This window comes from Castanea sativa, chromosome 6 (assembly GCF_040712315.1).
Source record: "Castanea sativa cultivar Marrone di Chiusa Pesio chromosome 6, ASM4071231v1".
Classification (NCBI taxonomy): domain Eukaryota; kingdom Viridiplantae; phylum Streptophyta; class Magnoliopsida; order Fagales; family Fagaceae; genus Castanea; species Castanea sativa.
Window position 1 is genome coordinate 62,060,427 of NC_134018.1, and position 18,911 is coordinate 62,079,337.

General features: G+C 32.6%; 1 protein-coding gene across 4 annotated transcripts; it reads left to right on the forward strand.

Moving 5' to 3' along the window:
• Positions 1-1,998: 1,998 nt before the first annotated feature.
• LOC142640472 (putative galacturonosyltransferase 15) lies at positions 1,999-11,421 on the forward strand. 4 transcript variants are annotated; one of them, XM_075814589.1, is made up of 8 exons: positions 1,999-2,175; positions 2,270-2,586; positions 3,266-3,309; positions 6,625-6,780; positions 6,888-6,935; positions 9,480-10,061; positions 10,170-10,472; positions 10,820-11,421. In XM_075814589.1, the coding sequence occupies exons 2-8, from the start codon at positions 2,358-2,360 to the stop codon at positions 11,102-11,104; spliced, it is 1,647 nt and encodes a 548-aa protein (XP_075670704.1). In that variant the 5' UTR covers positions 1,999-2,175; positions 2,270-2,357; the 3' UTR covers positions 11,105-11,421. The 4 variants fall into 4 exon arrangements, with proteins under 4 accessions (XP_075670704.1, XP_075670705.1, XP_075670706.1 ...); XM_075814590.1 differs by having other exon boundaries at positions 6,628-6,780; XM_075814591.1 differs by lacking the exon at positions 6,888-6,935.
• The last annotated feature ends 7,490 nt before the right edge of the window (positions 11,422-18,911 follow it).

Below are 18,911 nucleotides of genomic sequence, written 5' to 3' on the forward strand. Positions count from 1 at the left end.
ACTCGTGGTTGAACAGGGAGATTTTGATGATTAAGTTAGTAGACAAGTGAAATAAAATAGAAGTAAACTTGTTGTTGTTTAATTTGGTCTTGTCTTGTTTTTGTTTGGATTGTGTTTGTTGTTATTTGAGCTAATATTTATTATTGTTATTTAAGCTTTTTTTTTTTTAATAAAAGGGATTGAGGATTACGTCCAAAAATTTTTTACAATAAATTTTATACAAAAGCTGTTATTGATAGGTAAAAGAATAATTTAAGTATTGGGTCCAAATTCGAAACAATAATAGCTTACCATATTAGATTTGCTGTGAAATTATTGTTAAAAAGTTGTCAATGCATTACTATTATTTTTTAACCCAAATTTTTGTAATTCTCTAGTTAGGGTATTTAACATTTTTAATAGAGTAGTCACAATAGGTTAGTTTAGTATATAATATTTTTTTGGTAAGTATATATGGTAGGGTCATATTTTCTATGTATTGACTTATCATTTGACAAAACGCACTTTACTTATAATTGGGTAGATTTAAATTGGGTTTAATATATTAACAAATGTGTGAAGTTTACTTTACAAGTGGTATCATTAAAAACATGAAAATTGATCCAAGAAACAAGCGAAAAAAAGTTGAAACGTTGAATTCGACACTTGTCTCGACACTAGCATCTATCGAGAGTTAATGGTGAATCTCGATAGCTCTGGACCAATCGAGCTGTCGAATTTTAGAATATAGCTAGCAATGTTTTATTCTAAGAGGCTATTTGTTTATAAGTTTGTATAATCCTTATAGAATTAGGAAAGTCTAAGGTTTGTGTAAACCTAATTGGAATAGGAGAGCCTATTCAAAAAGACCCATCAATCTCCTGTTTAAAATAAGGAGGTGGATAAAGAAAATCTTAACCCTAGAAAGCTTCATAAGGTTTTCTTTTTGAAACCCTAACCTCCTCTTCCAGAAGAAAGAGATATTGCTGTGTTTCTTGTACATCTTTGGGTTCTGTAGTCAAACAAAGTCTCTGGCACCAAAATCAAAGATCTTATAGGTTGGTATTTTGGGATAGTCCAAGGTAGCGGTAAAATTCATTATACTTGTAACTGCTTGTTATTAATTAGTAGATTCTTGAAAGTAGTGACTTGAAATTCACTCGGTAAGATTTTTGCCTTGCTAGAGGTTTACCCTATTCGTCAACAAATCACCCTGTCAATTTAATTTCCTTTGCAACTTAATTTATTTGGTGATTTATTGTTACCTTCGTGAGTTGCATGTAATTTTACCTAATTAATCAACTTGAATAATTGAATTAATTAACTAGGGTTAATCTATAACCTAACAATATACATACATTTTTTTGCAAGTCAAAGTGGTCCTGTAACTACCCTGACTTGTATGTAGAACCACTAGTGATTCAAAATACAGTTAACTTTTGAATAACCCTCTTACCCCCCCCCCCTTGTAATTAATTAATTTTTTTATTTTTTTAGTTTAACAATAAAACACTACTTAAAAATATCATCAAGTTTATGAATTTTCTTTCAAATTCTAATAAAAATTTTGTCAAGATAAAAGTAATAACAATACTACACGCATAACAAATTGCACACTTTTTATAAATAAATAAATAAATAATTCACAATTTTGAAATGATAATTATAATTATAATTAATATAACATCACTCTTACGAGAGTTATATAACCTGTTACCTGTGTTATGTATCAATCGCCTGTTTTCAGATTGATCAACTTTGATTATTCTAATCTATTCAAGACTTCTATTGTAGCAAGTAAACTAAGCTAACTGGGTACAAGGGGAGCGAGAGGAACGGAAGTGTCAAAAAACAACTGTTGGCAGGTCATTCGGCAATGTGTCGGTGAGCCAAGTCTGAAACCGAATGGCAAAATCCGTAATTCCATCTAAAAACCAAGGTCAAATCACAGCCACAACCCTCTCTTCCCCCATGTCCAAATCATATATAGTTAATCGCGCACCTTTTCTTTCCCGCGGCTTTGAACGCGGCTTCAGTTTTGGCTTTTCTCTCTCTCTCTCTCTAATATATTTACATTTAAATATTAATTATTTTAACAAATTTATATTAATTATTATATATACATATAATTTTTCCACAATATCTGAGCAGCAAACACAACAGCGTGTGTGATCCCATCGAGTCTCACAAATTGAGGTAAACGCTTTTCCATTACCATTTTTCACTCTCTCCTTTCCTCGCATTTCAAATCTCAAATCTCTCTTGCTTTCTACATATATTTTCCTTCCAGATCTCGCACTCAAAAACATCATATTCATGGAATTGGAGGAGATCTTAATAGTTTTGTTAAGAGGATTGAAGAAGGAAGGTTCTAGAAGATGAAGTTTTACATATCGACGAAGGGGATAAAGCGACTGACTATATCGAGCTCAGACGCCGGTAAGGGATTGCCGGAGACGTCGAAGTCGACGACGGCGTTGAGTCGTCGGATTCCGAACCGGACTTTGCTTCCGGTGGCGCTGGTGCTCGGGATCGTGCTGCCGTTTCTCTACGTTAGAATTGCGTTTTTGGTTCTCGAATCCACCACTGCTTGCTATTCTACTTTCGGTAAATTTCTATTTTACCTTCTCTTAATTTTTAGATTTTTCTATTTAGTTCTCTTCTGAAAAAGGAGTATGTGTGCAATTTTCTAAATAAAGAAAGTAGAAGGACTTTCGATTTTCTTTTCTTTTCTTTTTTAGAAGTCTAGAGTCTCTAGACTTTGAAATCTTGACTATAGTACACTTTTGTTACTTGGAAATTTTCATTTCGATCCATTATGATCATATTTACATTTGATTTTTCCATTTTCATATTAATTCTAGTTATTTTCTAATAGTAACATAACCAAAAGAATTTAATATGAAAATAGATTCAAACATTAAATTATAAATTTAATTTAATCTTAAAATTTTTTATTAAAAATGATTGGGAATGCATTGGAGTTGATTGGATTGGTTAATTAAACTGTACTGTGGGTAATTGTACATTCGGTCACCAAAATGGATTTTGGCAGAAGGTACAAGTACTCAAAGCATGACGCATATCTAATGGTACAAGCACTTCCAAGCGCCTTTTGTTAAAGGCTTTGATTTTCTTTTTCTTCACTTACCAAAAATAGTTTTTAATTTTATATATATATGTACACCAAACGTAAGTGGTTTCACGGGTGTTATATGGTTCCGATATACATTGTTTTGTATTTTTGGATTATTCTCGTCTCAGACAAATTTAATTATTTTTCCAGATTGTATAGGGTGGAGATTTTTCAGTGGGGCTGACACCTCTCTGGTAAGTTTTTCAGATCTAATGACGAAAATACCCTTCATTAATTATTTTTGGAATATGTTTCTTGATTTAAACTTTACAGTCTATAAATACAAAAAAAAAATATACAGTGTACTATGCTTCAGTGATGTTGTCTATACTCTATACACTGTGATTGGAATTGGACATTGTTAGGAACACATAAAATGACATAATCTGTGTCATAACTCACTCACATGGTGAGTTGTGAGTGATAGATGTGTATTTGCACATGAACCCATCATCACACCTTTATCGTTAACAACTTGCCGTATGAGCGAGTTGTGGCATAAATTGTGTCATTTTATGTGTTCCTAGTATTACTCCAACTAGAGGAACTTTTGTTGTCCTTGTTGCTGTCTTAGGGCCCGTTTGGATAGAAGGGGAAGGAGGGAGAGTGGAGAGAAATAGAGTAGAATTGGCTGAAAATAAACTAATTTTAGGTCAAATTTAGGGGTGTGCAACCAACCCACCAACCCGCCAAAACCGACCCGACCCAACCCAACCCAACCCAACCCGCCGGATTGGGTCGGTTTTTAGGCCTTGGTGGGTTGGGTTGGGTCATAAAAAAATTTTTGATAGCGGGTTGGGTTGGGTTGGATTGGGTTTGGGTCATAAAATTTCAAACCCACCAAACCCAACCCGATTTACCTATATATTTAATATATATATATTTAAAATATATTAAATAATTAATAAATTTTTTTAAAAAATAACTCTTCCTATCCTATATAAAATCCAATTAGTTCATACAAACCCTAGTAAATTACTATTGTTGTTTAGTCATTAGTGTTGTTTGCTTTAAAGAAGTTACATTGATACTAATCTTTGAGTTTTTTTAATATATTTATATTTATATTTTTTTCTACTCAATTTAATAATAATAATAATAATAATTTTTCCAACCCATGGGTTCAACCCGACCCAATCCGACCCATGTGGGTTGGGTTGGGTTGAACTTATGTGATGGGTTGGGTTAGGTTGGGTAAAAAAATCCCCTCAACCCGACCCATGCACACCCTTAGTCAAATCTACTTTACTCTATTCTCCATCATTTTCCTCAATCTAAATAGACCATTAGGTTAAATCTGTTGGAACCTTTTGTATGCATGTATGGTTGCATTTTTGAATTTGTGATGAGGTTATGTTCATTAATTCATGTTGTTAGAAAATAATAGCTGTGTTTTTTTTATGAAGAAAATAATAACTGTGTTAAAAGTATTATTGTACCTAATTAAAATTAAGGTAAGCTGACTGTAATATTTTAAACTAAAACAAACAGACCCCAATTATTTTTGTAAGGGCTTGATCTTATTGAACTTGTCACATTCACAACCGTTAGGTTTGAGTCATAACTCATGGGGGACACCTTTTTTATGTTTCTACATATGCAGCCAATTTTTCATCAGTTTGATTTTTGACTCCTCCATCTTTGCTTGATTGTTTTCTTCCCAATTTTTTTTGAATTCCCTACTATTTTTGCTACATTTTATTCTCTTTTATTTTCATACACATGTTCTATATCCTCAATTAAGTTTGACTTAAAGTGAAAGACTGAAAGCAAAGCTGGTCTTGTTGGAATCATCCTATTGACGTTATTTGATAAATTATTTGCCTGAGTTGTCAGCAATTTTATTTTGGGTGCAGCTTATGTACACTGGAGCCGCACCGATTGTGATGTGTCTATTTTTGGACACGTGTCACAATCGCAACGCGTCCAGTGCATTGGAGCACTGGATGTAAGCTGCGCCCTTTTATTTTTTCTTTAAAATGTGTTGTAGTATGTCTATATTATTTTTTCTTTAAAATGTGTTGTAGTATGTCTATATTAGTAATAGCAAATAGTATGATGATTTTTGTTATCCAACTTTGGTTATTCAAAAAGAAAATTTTTATTATCTTCTTATTTTTGCGAGTTTATTTGCATAGTATTTAAAATATATATAATTTGTATGTTAAATATGAACTAAAATTTGGTTTAATTGAGAAAAAAAAAGTTTAGACAACAAGCAAAAAGCTAATATTTTTTCAAAATTCTCGAACGCACACTTAATTCTCGTCCCAAATTTCTAAAAAGTTCTCATTGTTCTCTATTGTGTAACAAAGTCATTCATTTTATGAAGAAAAAAAATGTCAGAAAATAATTTTATTATGAAATCACTTAGGATGACCTTAGCATAACTTTTTTCTTTTTACTAACCCCAACCTTCTCTCTCTCTCCAATATTAAATAACTTAATGTGCGAAATTGCAAAATTTCAAGTCTAGTTGATTGGCCTTTCTTTCTATAATGATAATTAAACTATAATTTTAATTAGAAAGAATGATTTGTTTGCAGTGTGAGCAAACGCAATTCGATGAAAACAGTGATAGGGCCCACTAAGCATCCAAGTGATCACACTCGAAATATACCCAACTCCCGTTTAGATATTCCTCTTTCCCAAAAAAATGAAAGGAAGGGAAGATTATTCATTTTCATTTCAGCATAGTCAGTAATAGTACAATCTAAAAAATAAACAATATTTAATATTAAGTTTTTTAATAAAAGATCATGATAATGAATGTTTTTAAGGTATTAATTAATAATTTATTTTAAGGAAATTTTAACCTAATTTTTATATATAAAGAATGAAAAAAATTATTAAAAAATTAATTACTTTTTATTTCTTTTTACCATAAATTTTTTTTAAAATAGAGTGTTAATCAATGTTTCATTTCTCTTTAATAAAAATAAAAGTCAATATTAGGAATTTTAGCATGACAAATGGCATTTTTCGTTAAAACCATAAAAGCTCAATGGCATTATGGTCCTAGGAAATACCGAATACAGTCCGTGGAAGCACGCATTTTGAGGAACCACGGATGTAGCATTTCCACCAGTTGCTTGCTTTGTAGGACACGTGGCCAGTTGTACCGCAATCATGATATTCTCGTCAAGTCGTCCACTTGATTCTTTTTAATTTTATCTTTATCTGTCTTTTTGGCAACAATAAAAAGTAGAAACAAACAAGAAATGCAATAATTGGTGGAGTGCAGAACTGCTAGGTGCACAACTACCCTACGTTGTTATCGAAAATGTCCACGAGAGTTGCATTAAATTTTCGTGGAATCCGAATCATCCAAAAAAAATATAACTGGCATTCTAGCTTTTCTCCATCTTCATGTAAATATGGACCACGTCAACACACGTCAACACGGTTTTATGGATTGTACTATTTTTGTAGACTGTTTCAAAAGGGGCAATGATGATGATTATTGATGGTGTTATGTTTCTTACTATGGTTTTGCATGTACAATAAAGAAGCTTAGAGAGGAGCTAAGTAGAGCACTAGTTGAGGCTAATAAGGAAGGTAACAACATTAATGAGGAAAGAATAGGGTCGTTCAATGAGCTGGTAAAGGAGATGACGTCAAAAAGACAAGATGTCAGGGCATTCGCTTTCAAGACCAAGGCTATGGTACTTATGTTTCAATTTTTGTCTTTTATTTCTTCTTATTTGGTTTCTGTTATCTTGTTATAGTTATTGTTGGGTTGTATAGTGTGACATCTTATCTACTATTGCAGTTGGCTGGCTTTAATGGGTTTGGGTCTGGGGTCTACTCTCTCAATGGAGTATGATTTTTATAGTAACTATATTCTTTTGAATGAACAATATAATAAGTATTTTTCACTATTATATACTAAGTGAATTGTCCTTGTATTGAAGAATGAGTCTGTGGGAGGTAGAATGGGTACTAAACCAAACCCCAAACTCTAGCCATACTTGTTTGCACAGTTATCCAAAAGCATCCAGTTATATATAACTGCAGGAACATGGGGTTTTCTAGTTTAAAAAAAATAAGGCACACTAAAATTAGCAACAAATTGTCATGTTGTTAATAGTAGATAATAAAATAGTGTTAGTGGTGTTAACCAACTCAGCATATGTGAAATGCTTTGTGTTTGTAGCATTACTCAATAAATATATATATATATATATATATATATATATATATATATATATGTATGTATGTATATTTAAATGTTGATGTGAAAGAAGTTGTGAAAAAAATTGTGTTAGTTTTAAACATAAGAGCTAAAAGAAGATAGATAACGGAGTTTATGGAAAAACGTAGACTTGTTCACATCACACAGGTAAAGTGCATGTGATGAGTGATAGGTTGAAAGTTGTCAACTCTACAACAATCGGCCGTATAAGACAGTTTACTTTTATTGGTTTACTAATCTTAGCATTGGTACATAAACAAAGTAAATACATAAGTCAAACAAGTGGATGGCATGAAAGGAAAAGCTCTTTTCTTTGATGGCATGAAATTCTTTAGCTGTCATTACTATGTCATTTTTCTTTAATGTTATATGGCTATTTATGATGAAGTGTAGTAGTTACAGTACATCTTTTGCAGGAATTTTATGACTTTTTTTGTTAGGGCTGTTGGGACCACTAGGTATGATCTTTGAAAAGGTAGCAACTTTTTTTTTTGGGTGAAAAAAAGGGTAGCAACTTGGTTGAATTAATCATGGTCTAGATTTTATACAGTTTCTGCAAGCTGCAACTTTAAAAAACGGAATAAGAAAAAGGAACTTTTGTTTAGAGTTTGAATCCGAGTTGAAATGTGTAGTGGTTCACAAACAAATCATTGTCAATTCCTTCTTAATAAATTTATCTGAAGTAAGAAAATAATTTTTAACATTTAGTCCTTGTAAGTATATGGTTAAATTCTTAAATTGGCTCCTAGCTTCATTTAATTAATAAAAGTGTACCTAATATTTGTTGACCTCTATCAGTTTTAATATTTGGAAATTTAGGTTTGAATCATGGATTTCAAATTCTCCGTAAATGAAGTAGATCTAAGTAAATGATCCGTGCTTCACTTAATTTTTGAGACAAACATATAAATTATGATGCCTTGTTAATTCTTACCCTTCTTTTTGAATTCAGCATCTTTTGTTTAAAAAAATATTTTTCTTTTCCCTAAGAAACTTTAGATTTTTCAATGGGCTTTTTAGCTGTTATTTTTCATGGATCATATTCTTTGATACACTTTTTTTTTTTTTTTTTTTTTTTTAAAATTGCTGGTTGAAGCTTGCTATGCATCCTCGAAGAATTTATAGTGAATATAGTCTTCTGAAAAGCTTTAGTTTGACCTGCATGTAGCCTCCTCATGGGCAGCTTCTATGATGTGATGTGCTGCACAAATGTGGTAATAAGTATAAAGCATTTATATGATATGATAGTAATCTTAGTCCGATAGTTTATTGGCTTTTTGGGTTTGTGGGACCTGAAATAGGAGGAAGAAATGTATGCCTTTTCACTCATCTCTTGAGCTCCATTAGATGGGCAAGTGGCACCCGTTCTTCCCCTCTGCTCCCCAAAAACCAACTAATCGGTTTTTTCAGACTTGTGTTTCCTATATTGCATGGATGCTTCTAGAAAAAAGAGTCATATTTGTATTAGATACAATACTTCTCAGATGCTTTCCAATGCAATTTGATAAATCATCTAAAGTTGGTAAACTTATGCATCAAATACACCCTAAGACCTTAGATATATTCCTCTTTAGTGTAGAATGGGCATATAACTGCAAATAATAAATAGGAAGGCATAATAAATTGTATAACTATTAAATATCTGCCATTTTATGCTACTTTTTAATATTTTTGCTGTATCAACCTATCCACATTTCATTGTACCCATATCCTTTTCTTCTGTCCATGCTTCCTTTGATGCTACTCATTTGTAAAAACTACTTGGTTTGAATTGTGTGTGAACGCGCAAGTGAATGTAGACATGTAGGTGGGTATTGTGTCCATGCATTTGTATGCATGTTGGGTTGGCTGTTTTTGTTTTGATCATCTAAGTATAGGAAGGAAGAGCATGGTGGAAGCTTAGTTACCTGATTGTTCTGTGGATTATTTATGTTCCTATAAGAATAAACTGTATGAGAAAAGTAATAGCATGAATATAATTGATTGATGTAGATCATTTTGCATTACTACTTTGTATAAAAATGAATTAGCAAAACTGTCACGGGATTATCATTTCATAGAGAAATAGGCCAGTTTGATGCTTAATTCTGCATTTTAAGCAAAATAATTGTATTACAAAGTGTCAATCCTTTCAAAGTCTAAGAGGAAATTTATTTTCAAAATATCCAGCTACTACAGATGGAGCACAAGGTACAGTCAGCCAGACAGCGTGAGTCTATTTACTGGCATTTAGCTTCACATGGTGTCCCTAAGAGCTTACATTGTCTTTGCCTCAAACTGGCTGAAGAGTATGCTGTAAATTCCTTGGCTCGATCTCGTTTACCTCCACCAGAATATGTTACTCGCCTTGCTGACTCCTCGTTTCTTCACCTTGTCCTCCTAACTGATAATGTTCTTGCTGCCTCTGTTGTTGTCTCTTCTACAATCCAAAACTCAGCCAACCCTGAAAAATTAGTGTTCCACATAGTTACTGACAAAAAAACGTACACCCCAATGCATGCTTGGTTTGCGACCAATCCTGTTAAATCTGCTGTGGTGGAAGTTAAGGGATTGCACCAATATGACTGGTCTCAGGAAGCAAATGTTGAAGTTAAAGAGATGTTAGAGATTCATCGCTTAATTTGGAAGCAATACTACAATAATTTGAAAGGAGAGGATTTTGAGTATGATGGAGAACATACAAGATATCTTGAGCCCCTAAGCCCCAGCTCCCTCTCCCTCCTTAATCATCTCCGAGTCTATATCCCTGAGGTAATTACCCAAAATTTTCACCGCATCTTCTCTAGTTGAATGATAAATATCGAATATGAATACTTTATGATTTATTGATTTATCATCTCATTTTCATGGGCCACACAGCTGTTTCCAGATCTCAACAAGGTAGTGTTCTTGGATGATGATATTGTAGTACAACATGACATATCATCTTTGTGGGAATTGGATCTCAACAGGAAAGTTGTTGGTGCAGTTTTTAATTCATGGTGTGGAGATGACTGTTGCCCGGGAAACAAATACAGCAACTATTTGAACTTTTCGCATCCATATATATCATCCCACTTTGACCATGATCGTTGTGCATGGCTGTATGGCATGAATGTCTTTGATATAGAAGCTTGGAGGAGAACCAATATGACTGCAACTTACCATCAATGGTTAAAACTTGTAAGTATATTCCGTTATGCTTGTTAATCTCAAGATGGATATAGAAAAATGATCTTTTGTGAAATGTCATCTTCAAAGATATAATAAATAAAAGTGGTGGTGTTTATTACTTATTTCAATCCTTATGCCCATGGGTGATTGACCAAATGTGATTGGTCTCATACGGAGGAAGAGGAAAAATGTTTTCTTATTGTAAAATATGAGAGAATTGAAAAATGATCTCTCTGGTTCACAAATATTATTCTAGATTTCCTGCATTCATGACTAACTACGTTTATTTTGGTCCTCATTATGAAAAGTTATACCATCCTAGTTTGTGGCCATAATATTGTTACCTTATTTCACAGAACCTGGAATCCGGGTTGGCGTTATGGTCTCCAGGAGTTCTTCCACCTTCCTTGCTAGCTTTTGAGGGTCATGTGCATCCTATTGATCCATCTTGGCATGTGGCTGGATTAGGTTATCAATACCCAGAAGTTCATCAAGAGACATTGAAAGATGCTGCTGTTATACATTTCAGTGGCCCTGCAAAGCCGTGGCTTGAAATTGGGCTTCCCGAGGTACGAAGATTATGGAATAAGCATGTAAATTTTTCAAACAAGTTCATTAGGAAATGTAGAATCATGGGGTAAAGAGGGCGAAGTCCTCTTACACATATATTAATTTTGGAAAAATTCCAGAGGCACAGTATGGGACCAGAGGGAAGAAGGTTTTGCCTTCAGTCTCTGCTCACGCTCAGCTCTGTATAGCGCTGTATTAGTTACTTTTTGTCCATAATAGAAAATAGCCACTGGCTCCATGCAATATACTATAGCGCCAGGATCTTTAACCTTCAAGAGATATAAGGAACGTGTAGCTGTCTAACGATATTGTAAATTACTTTTAGTCAGGTGATTTGAACCTTAGTGATCTTTAATGGTGAAACTGGTTTATTATGGTTAGTTTTCTATTTTAGTATATATGGGTGTAGTGGATATTGGTTTACCATTTGATAGTTTTGTTGACATAACTGATGGGTTTTATCCATCATTTTCCAAAGTAATTAATGTTGAAAACATAATCAAGAACCAAAATTAAATAGCAGGAAAAATGAAGTTTTTGTTTATTATGAAGAGAGGAATTACAAGGCTTGAGTGAAATCTCTCAGAATGATTGGGAATGACTCACAAATGAGAGGAATGTACTCTGGAATTTAGAAACTCTACTGTGATATCATCAAATGTCTGGATCAAATTAGGTTGGACTGTAATAGTGTACTGTGTAGACCTATGTTGAGCCATACATTGGATCTGTATTAAGTCAATACAGGCTATATAAGCCATTTGAATCTCAACTGTAAGTGTAACTTGATTACTCTTTGTGGGTATAGCACAAATGTGACTAGCATTCTCTCTGACCAGGACAAATGATAACTTAATAATACTATGATATCCACTCCCTCATATGGCAATGTGCTATGTTTGGTATCAAGGTAGTGCACTATTAGTGCAATATTTTATTTGGAAGAAAACTGTACTTTGATTCCAAATTTAACCGTCGTACGAGTAAAATGGGTTTCAGCTTCCAGCCTTTAATGGTAAGCATACTACACAATTGGTCAATAAGAAATACTTTATTAATGAACTAAATCAACTTGGAATACATAATCCAGTTGAGATGGTAGATTTTCTATCCATATATTAAGCTCTGCAAATTGAACTGCTCTTCTAGCAGGGAAATGAGAATCGGTTGTCTCTTGATTAGGAAGTAAAATGACCAGACTTGTTTAGTAAGTGCAATTATTAATTCTTGTCATTGGCTTTAAATACTGAGTTGTAACTAGCTAGTCTTTAGGTTGAACCAACGGTTACTACCTGTAGGGTGAGTGCTAAAGAATTGCACTTAGAACCCCTAGTGAGATTGGGGCTCTAGAATGGGCAAGATTAGACTGCGTGTGAGACTTGAGACCATCACGCCAATCATTATATATAGTACGTGAGTTTGCATTGTTGCCTATAAAAGTAATCGATTCCTTCAGATTATGTCAAATTGTCAATGCAATTCAAATTTTTTTTTTTAAGTAGAGCTCTAAATTAAAAGTAGAGGAGCGAAAGTTAAACATGCTGGAGTGAATAATTAAAGCAAGCAAATAGTTCATGCGACAATTGCTTGAGTGAAATGGCCGAGAAAACCTGATTCAGCGTTTTGCTAGAAAATTGATTTCTGCCAACCTAAATTCACCCGTATGAGATTTCATAAGAACATTTTCTTTTAGGAAAAAATACCTAAAAGAAAAATCCCAAATGTGAGGAAACATCCAGTACTGCATAGATAACAACACTAAGGGGCCTCCTACTTGAATATAGACCCAAAAAACCTACCGAATATTCCACACCCTATCTCTTACATTTGTCTCTATCTTATGTTTATTAATGCTTGAGTCTGATTGGTTGATTCATATTCATATCACACACATGCATACATGGAATTATTCTTATATTAATTTATTGGAAAAGTTAACGAATGTTCCAAGGGTATTTGTTAATGTACTATTTTAAAAAAGTTTATAAGAAAAGGAAAAAAAACAATTAATATTTTAACAGTTTTTTAAATTCCAATAAAAGTTATATAAAAACTTTTTCTAAATAGTTTATTAACCATTGCTCTAAGAATGCTCGTTAACATGACTTTTAATTTATTGATTCAAAAATATTAATTAAAAGATATATAACCGAAGCTTTTAACTTTTTGTTGACCTCTTTAGAACTTGTCACATCATTATTATTATTATTATTATTTTTTTAATTATTTAACTTTTATTTACCCCACACATTGCCTAAAGAGAGTTGGAAACCAAAAATTATTCCCATACGTTGCCTAAAATTAGTTGGAAACCAATACAAAATTGAAAACCAACACGTCAACCAAAGTAGAGTTGAAAACTGATTACAACTCAACAAATTATCAACCAACCTACAACTATATATATATATATATATATATATATATATATACAATATCAACAATGTACAAGCTCAAAAAGAATGAAGAGCCATGATAATTGAAAGAGCTATATTTAGGATTTTTTTTTTTGGCTTTTGCTTTTGCCACTACTAATAGAATTAGACATACAATGAAGTTGTTGTGGCTGGCTGTTGCTGACATGCTCAAAGCTCAAGCATGACTCCATGCAACCATATAGTACCTATGGTATTCTTTTTTCATGGTTTAATTTTGTTGTTTTAGATGCTATGGTATTGAATTACTGCTTTGCCTCAAGTCTCGCATCTTAAGCTTGGTACTTTTTTTTTTGTCATCTACATTATTATTATGTTTTTCATTTACATTCCTTTAATTCTTTAGTTACTCCAGTTGGTTTTGGTGAACATGTTGGATATTTAAAATACGTACATTTGATTTTGCGCCTGTGATTGTTTTTGTTGTTTAGACTTCAGAGTTTACACCAATAAAACTTATTGCTTTATATCTCTTTTAAGAAAAAAGCAACTTTTTTTTTTTGGTTCCTTTTGGGTTGTAGGGTGTTGGGTGCAAGTTAATAATTGAGGAGAAATTTTTTAACTAGGCTAGCCTCACCGGTCAACCGCGGTGCCACCTTATGGTCAGGGTGGTCCCAGGACCAGCCTGACCTGAAAAAAAAATTATATATAATAATTTAAAATTTTATATCTATTTACCTTTAAAAGAATTTTTGGGACCACCTTGAAATTTTTTTTATGCTAATATAATTAAATTTTGGTCCATAATTTGAGCAACTTAACAATATATAGAGGTCTTTCAAGCAAAAAGGAAAAACTCAAAAAAAAAAAAAGAACAAAAATCTAGAAAAAAAAAAAAAAAAACTACCACAGGCTAGGCAATGGCTTAATTCCTACGACTAAGCACATTGCCTAATACAACACAATTTTCAACATTTTATTATTTTTTATTACAATATTATTTTTCCTCACCAAACATATATTACTAACTTCTCATTTTTAATTATTTTTTCTTATTTATTATTAACCACACACGTCTTCTGTTTCATCAATTTTTACACTTCATACTTTTAAAATTTTTTCACATCTTCATCTACACTTTTACATCTACGTTTTGCCTTCCTCCTTATTCGTAACTTCTGTGTCTTCTACCAATACCAGTGCGGCAATGCCTCTTCTCAAGTTTTGGGTCTCAAATTTCTCAATACAATTTTTTTTTAGTTGTACTGGTACCTTTGTTCATTTCTTTTTTTTTTCTTTTTTTTTTCCTTTTAAGGTTTTTTGGTTTACAGAATTCAAATTTGTTTAGTTTTAAGAACAATTTTTTTTTTAAGCACAAACTTCATGCCGACCAAATCTTGAATTTCGGCCAGTATTTACCAAAATGCCCAGAAACACCTGAAATAGACCGGAATAACATGAATTTTTTTCTGAAGTGGAATAGGATGGGTTACTATTTCGGTTTGTTTATAGGCACAGTATTTTCCGGCCGTTACGACCAAAACGAAATAGAGTTAATAACATTGAATCAAACCTAATTACTTAAAGACTAAAAAGAAATAAGATTGTGTAATTTATGCTTCTTAAGGAACACCGTGAACAAAATTCTTAGAGCCACCACTATCACCACTCACCGGTCTCCTTTTTCTTCAAAGTTTCTCTGCCACTAAATCGTTTCCCCCATGGAAAAAATAAACACAAATCTAATTCACATCATAATAACTTCCATGGACACAAATCTGATACACATCATAATAACTCTCCACGGATGTTCATGATTTTGCGTTATCAAGTGCAGATTTTTTTTCCCTTTTAAGAGGTGTGGGTGGTTTTTTGGGGTGTTGTTTCCATTGTATAGTTGTCACCACCACCACGTTCCTCCTCCACCTTCATCAGGTCTGTTTGAGATCCGCTTATTTTGCTGAAACTGAAAACTTTTTGCTGGAAGTACTATAGGTAAAGGTAAAAGTTAATTGAAATAGTACAGCAGAACTCATGAATAGTTCTAAAATTTGCAGTGGAACCTATGAATAGTAGTAAAAATAAGCTAAATAGTAAAATGAGTTGACAAAAATCTTTGCCAAATTGACACTTCTTCTTCTTTGGCTCCCACATACCATAAAAAATGCTTCTTTCTTTTTTGTTTCTTTTTAATGTGTCTTTTTCCTTCTTTTACAATCTTACTTTTTAGTTTTGTGTGTAGTGTGAGCTTCATGTTACTCACAAACCCAATGTGAGCTTCATTTCAAAATTCAAACTTAAAAAAAATAAAAAATAAAAAAAGTCTTATAATTGGCTGGCTGGCCCCACGTGAACATATTTATGTATAAATATAGGATAAAGAATAATCTATAAAACAATACAATAATCTAAAACAAAATGCACATAAATAAAATTAAGATTATTTGATTAAAATTATTCTTTAGTCAGATGTACATTCAGGAAATGTGTTGTCATGAACCAGAACCATTACACATTAGGACACATAAACCCAATATCGCGTATCTTAAACATTAATAAATCGAGTCAATAAATATAGAAACATGACGTAAGACCTATTTATTAATGTGGCTTAGTGCAGTTGTCTTACTGACCATGGAACACTAGTGCAAACTTTTTCCGAACTCAGAAGTAACTTGAGCATTGTCATTTGTATAATTTAATTGAGACCAAAAAAAAAAAAAATGTTACGTTTAATGAATTCTGTTGTGTTACTTGCGTATGAGTTGCCAAGACCTCCATGCCTGTGTCCTATGCTTTGCCCCGTTCTACTGTAAAAGTGTGAAACCTAACCACAGAGTCAGGACTTGGAGTTAAGAACGGTTTTACTGTTTAGCTGTTGAGAATTTTTTTTTTTTTTTTTTTTCATGCATCTATAGCTGTTAAGGACAAAATTATTTTGCTTAATTTTTTTAGAGAGCCAAGTTATTTGTTTTGGATAAAATTGGTTTACTAGATTTAATTTTTTTTTAAGCTTTGCTATTAGTAATTTTTGTTGTCGGACTAATTTTTTGGACTTCTATAATTTTTTTAAAAGATTTTAGATCTATATATTTTTTTATGACAAGAGGAAAATTAGAGGTAGTGGCAGTTCGTGTTCGCGGGTCGGGTTTGTGTTGTGTCAAGCTATGAGTACTCAGCTATATGAGTTGACCCGAACCCGACCTGTTTAGTAAATGTGTCAAGAATCCTCAACCCTAAACCAACCCATTTATTAAACAAATCGACCTAACACAACACGTTTAACCCGTTTAATTAACAAGCAATGTAAATGTCAATACAAATGACCCGTTTAATAACCTATTTGATTAATAGGTCATGCCTAACTTGAATAACTTATTATCAATTCTCATATATCTATAATTAAAATACAATTACAACCATAAATATAGTAATAAACATATAATTACAACAAATAATTAAGCAATAATAAAAAAAATGATACTTAAACGGGTAAGATGGGTTCACATGTTGAACACGAATACAACCTGTTTATTAAATGGGTTAGTTGTGTCAACCCGAATTCGTTTAACTTCAACCCATGACTTGTTTATAAATGAGTTAGTCATGTTGGGTTTGCGGGGTCGTGTCAAATTTTGCTACTCCTAAGGAAAATGTTAGATTTACAATTTTTTTTTTTTTTTTTTTTTTTACAAATTGTTGATGTAATGAATAGTTATTGGTAAATAAAAATGTGATGTAAAGCAGTAAGCATTTGCTATCTCAATAGTTTATAAAAATGTTGTAACAAAGTTTTTGGTTATAACGTTACTCGTAAATAAATTAATGATATTGTTAAGAGTTAGGTTTCGTTTGGGGAGTTTATAAGAGAATGAAATGGAATGATCATAAGGGAATGAAATGTATTTAATAAGTAAGGGAAAGGAATGGAAAAGAATGGAATGAAATGAAATTAAGTAACCTTAATTGGATGTTTTAAAATTAAGGAATGAAATGTAAGTAATCTTGTTTAGGAGTAACATGGAGAGAATGGAATAGAATCATTTTATGACAATATTACTATTAGACCCCTATTTTAAAATAAAGAGTTGCATATATAGAGGCATTTTGAGAGTTTTAGTAAAAAAATCATTAAATCTAATTTCATTCCCTCCCATTCCTCCTAGGCTGCGTTTGTTTCAACGGTAAATCAGTTTCAAAAATTATTTTCCGCATTTGTGTGTGTTTGGTAGCAACTGAAAATTTGGTCAACCGGAAAATCACTTACATTTGACCGTAAAAAAGCCCTTCCCACCCGTAAAATAAATTCCGTTTCTATTTTACCTTCAAACAGAAATTTTCCAGAAAACAGAGAGACAGAGCACAAAGAGAGAGAGAGAGAGAGAGAGAGAGAGAGAGAGAGAGAGAGAGCACGAAGAGAGAGTAGAGAGAGTGAAATCGCGCCCCAACTCGCGCTGGCAAGATCGCGCCCCAACCCGCGCCGGCGAGATCCCGCCTTCGCTATCGCCATCGCCGATCTGATTCGCGCCGCTCAACACTCAAACCCATCTCTGGTGAACCCGGTCTGATCGTCGAACCCAGTCGAACCTAGTCACCTCTCTCTTCGTTCTTCTCTGACCGGATTTGAGCAGTTTTTTTTTTTTGGGTTTTGTTGTTCTGTATTGAGAAATGATATTTGTTTAGAAGCTGAGAAAATGTGAGAAAATGTGAGCAACAAGTAGAAAATGTATTTTCTATAATATTTTCAAGATCACAACCAAACACCTGAAAATATTTTCCAAAGTATTTTTGAAAATGCTATCAAACACCTAAAAATATTTTCTTTTCCCGAAAATATTTTCAGCTGAAATTATTTTACACCCGGAAAATATTTTACACCCAACTAAACACACCCCTAATTTCGAAATGAACGAAAATTTGAGATTTTAAGGGAATAGAGAGGAATAAATATTCCCTTCTACCCATTCAATTCCCTCCACTTAAACTCACAAATAAGGGAATAAACTTTCCATTCCTTCTATTAAAACTCCCAAACAAGAAAATAGAAGAATATTCTAAAATTATTCTTTTCATTTCTTTCCATTTCATTCATTTTCATTCTCTCCCCCAAACAAGGCTTTTAGATAGAAAAGTGTAATTTTATAGAAAAAAAAAATTACTAAAATTAATACTTTTATATATATATATATATATATATATATATATATATATATATATATATATATATATATGTTTTAACATTTGAGGGGCCATTGCCCCAAAGTCCAATAGTGCCTCCAGCCTTGGTGAAACCTTATAATCCATTTCGAGCAATGCTACACAGATCAAACTTTTTGTGTTTACAGACTTTTTCATTTCGAGCAAAGTTATAAATTTATGAACAAGCATAAATGAACTGAATAATATATTTGGAAAATGTCTATATACTTACTGGGACCCAATAACACTGCCGAAACTGGTCTACAGAGAATCACTGGCAAAGTTTAATATTATTGAAGTTTTC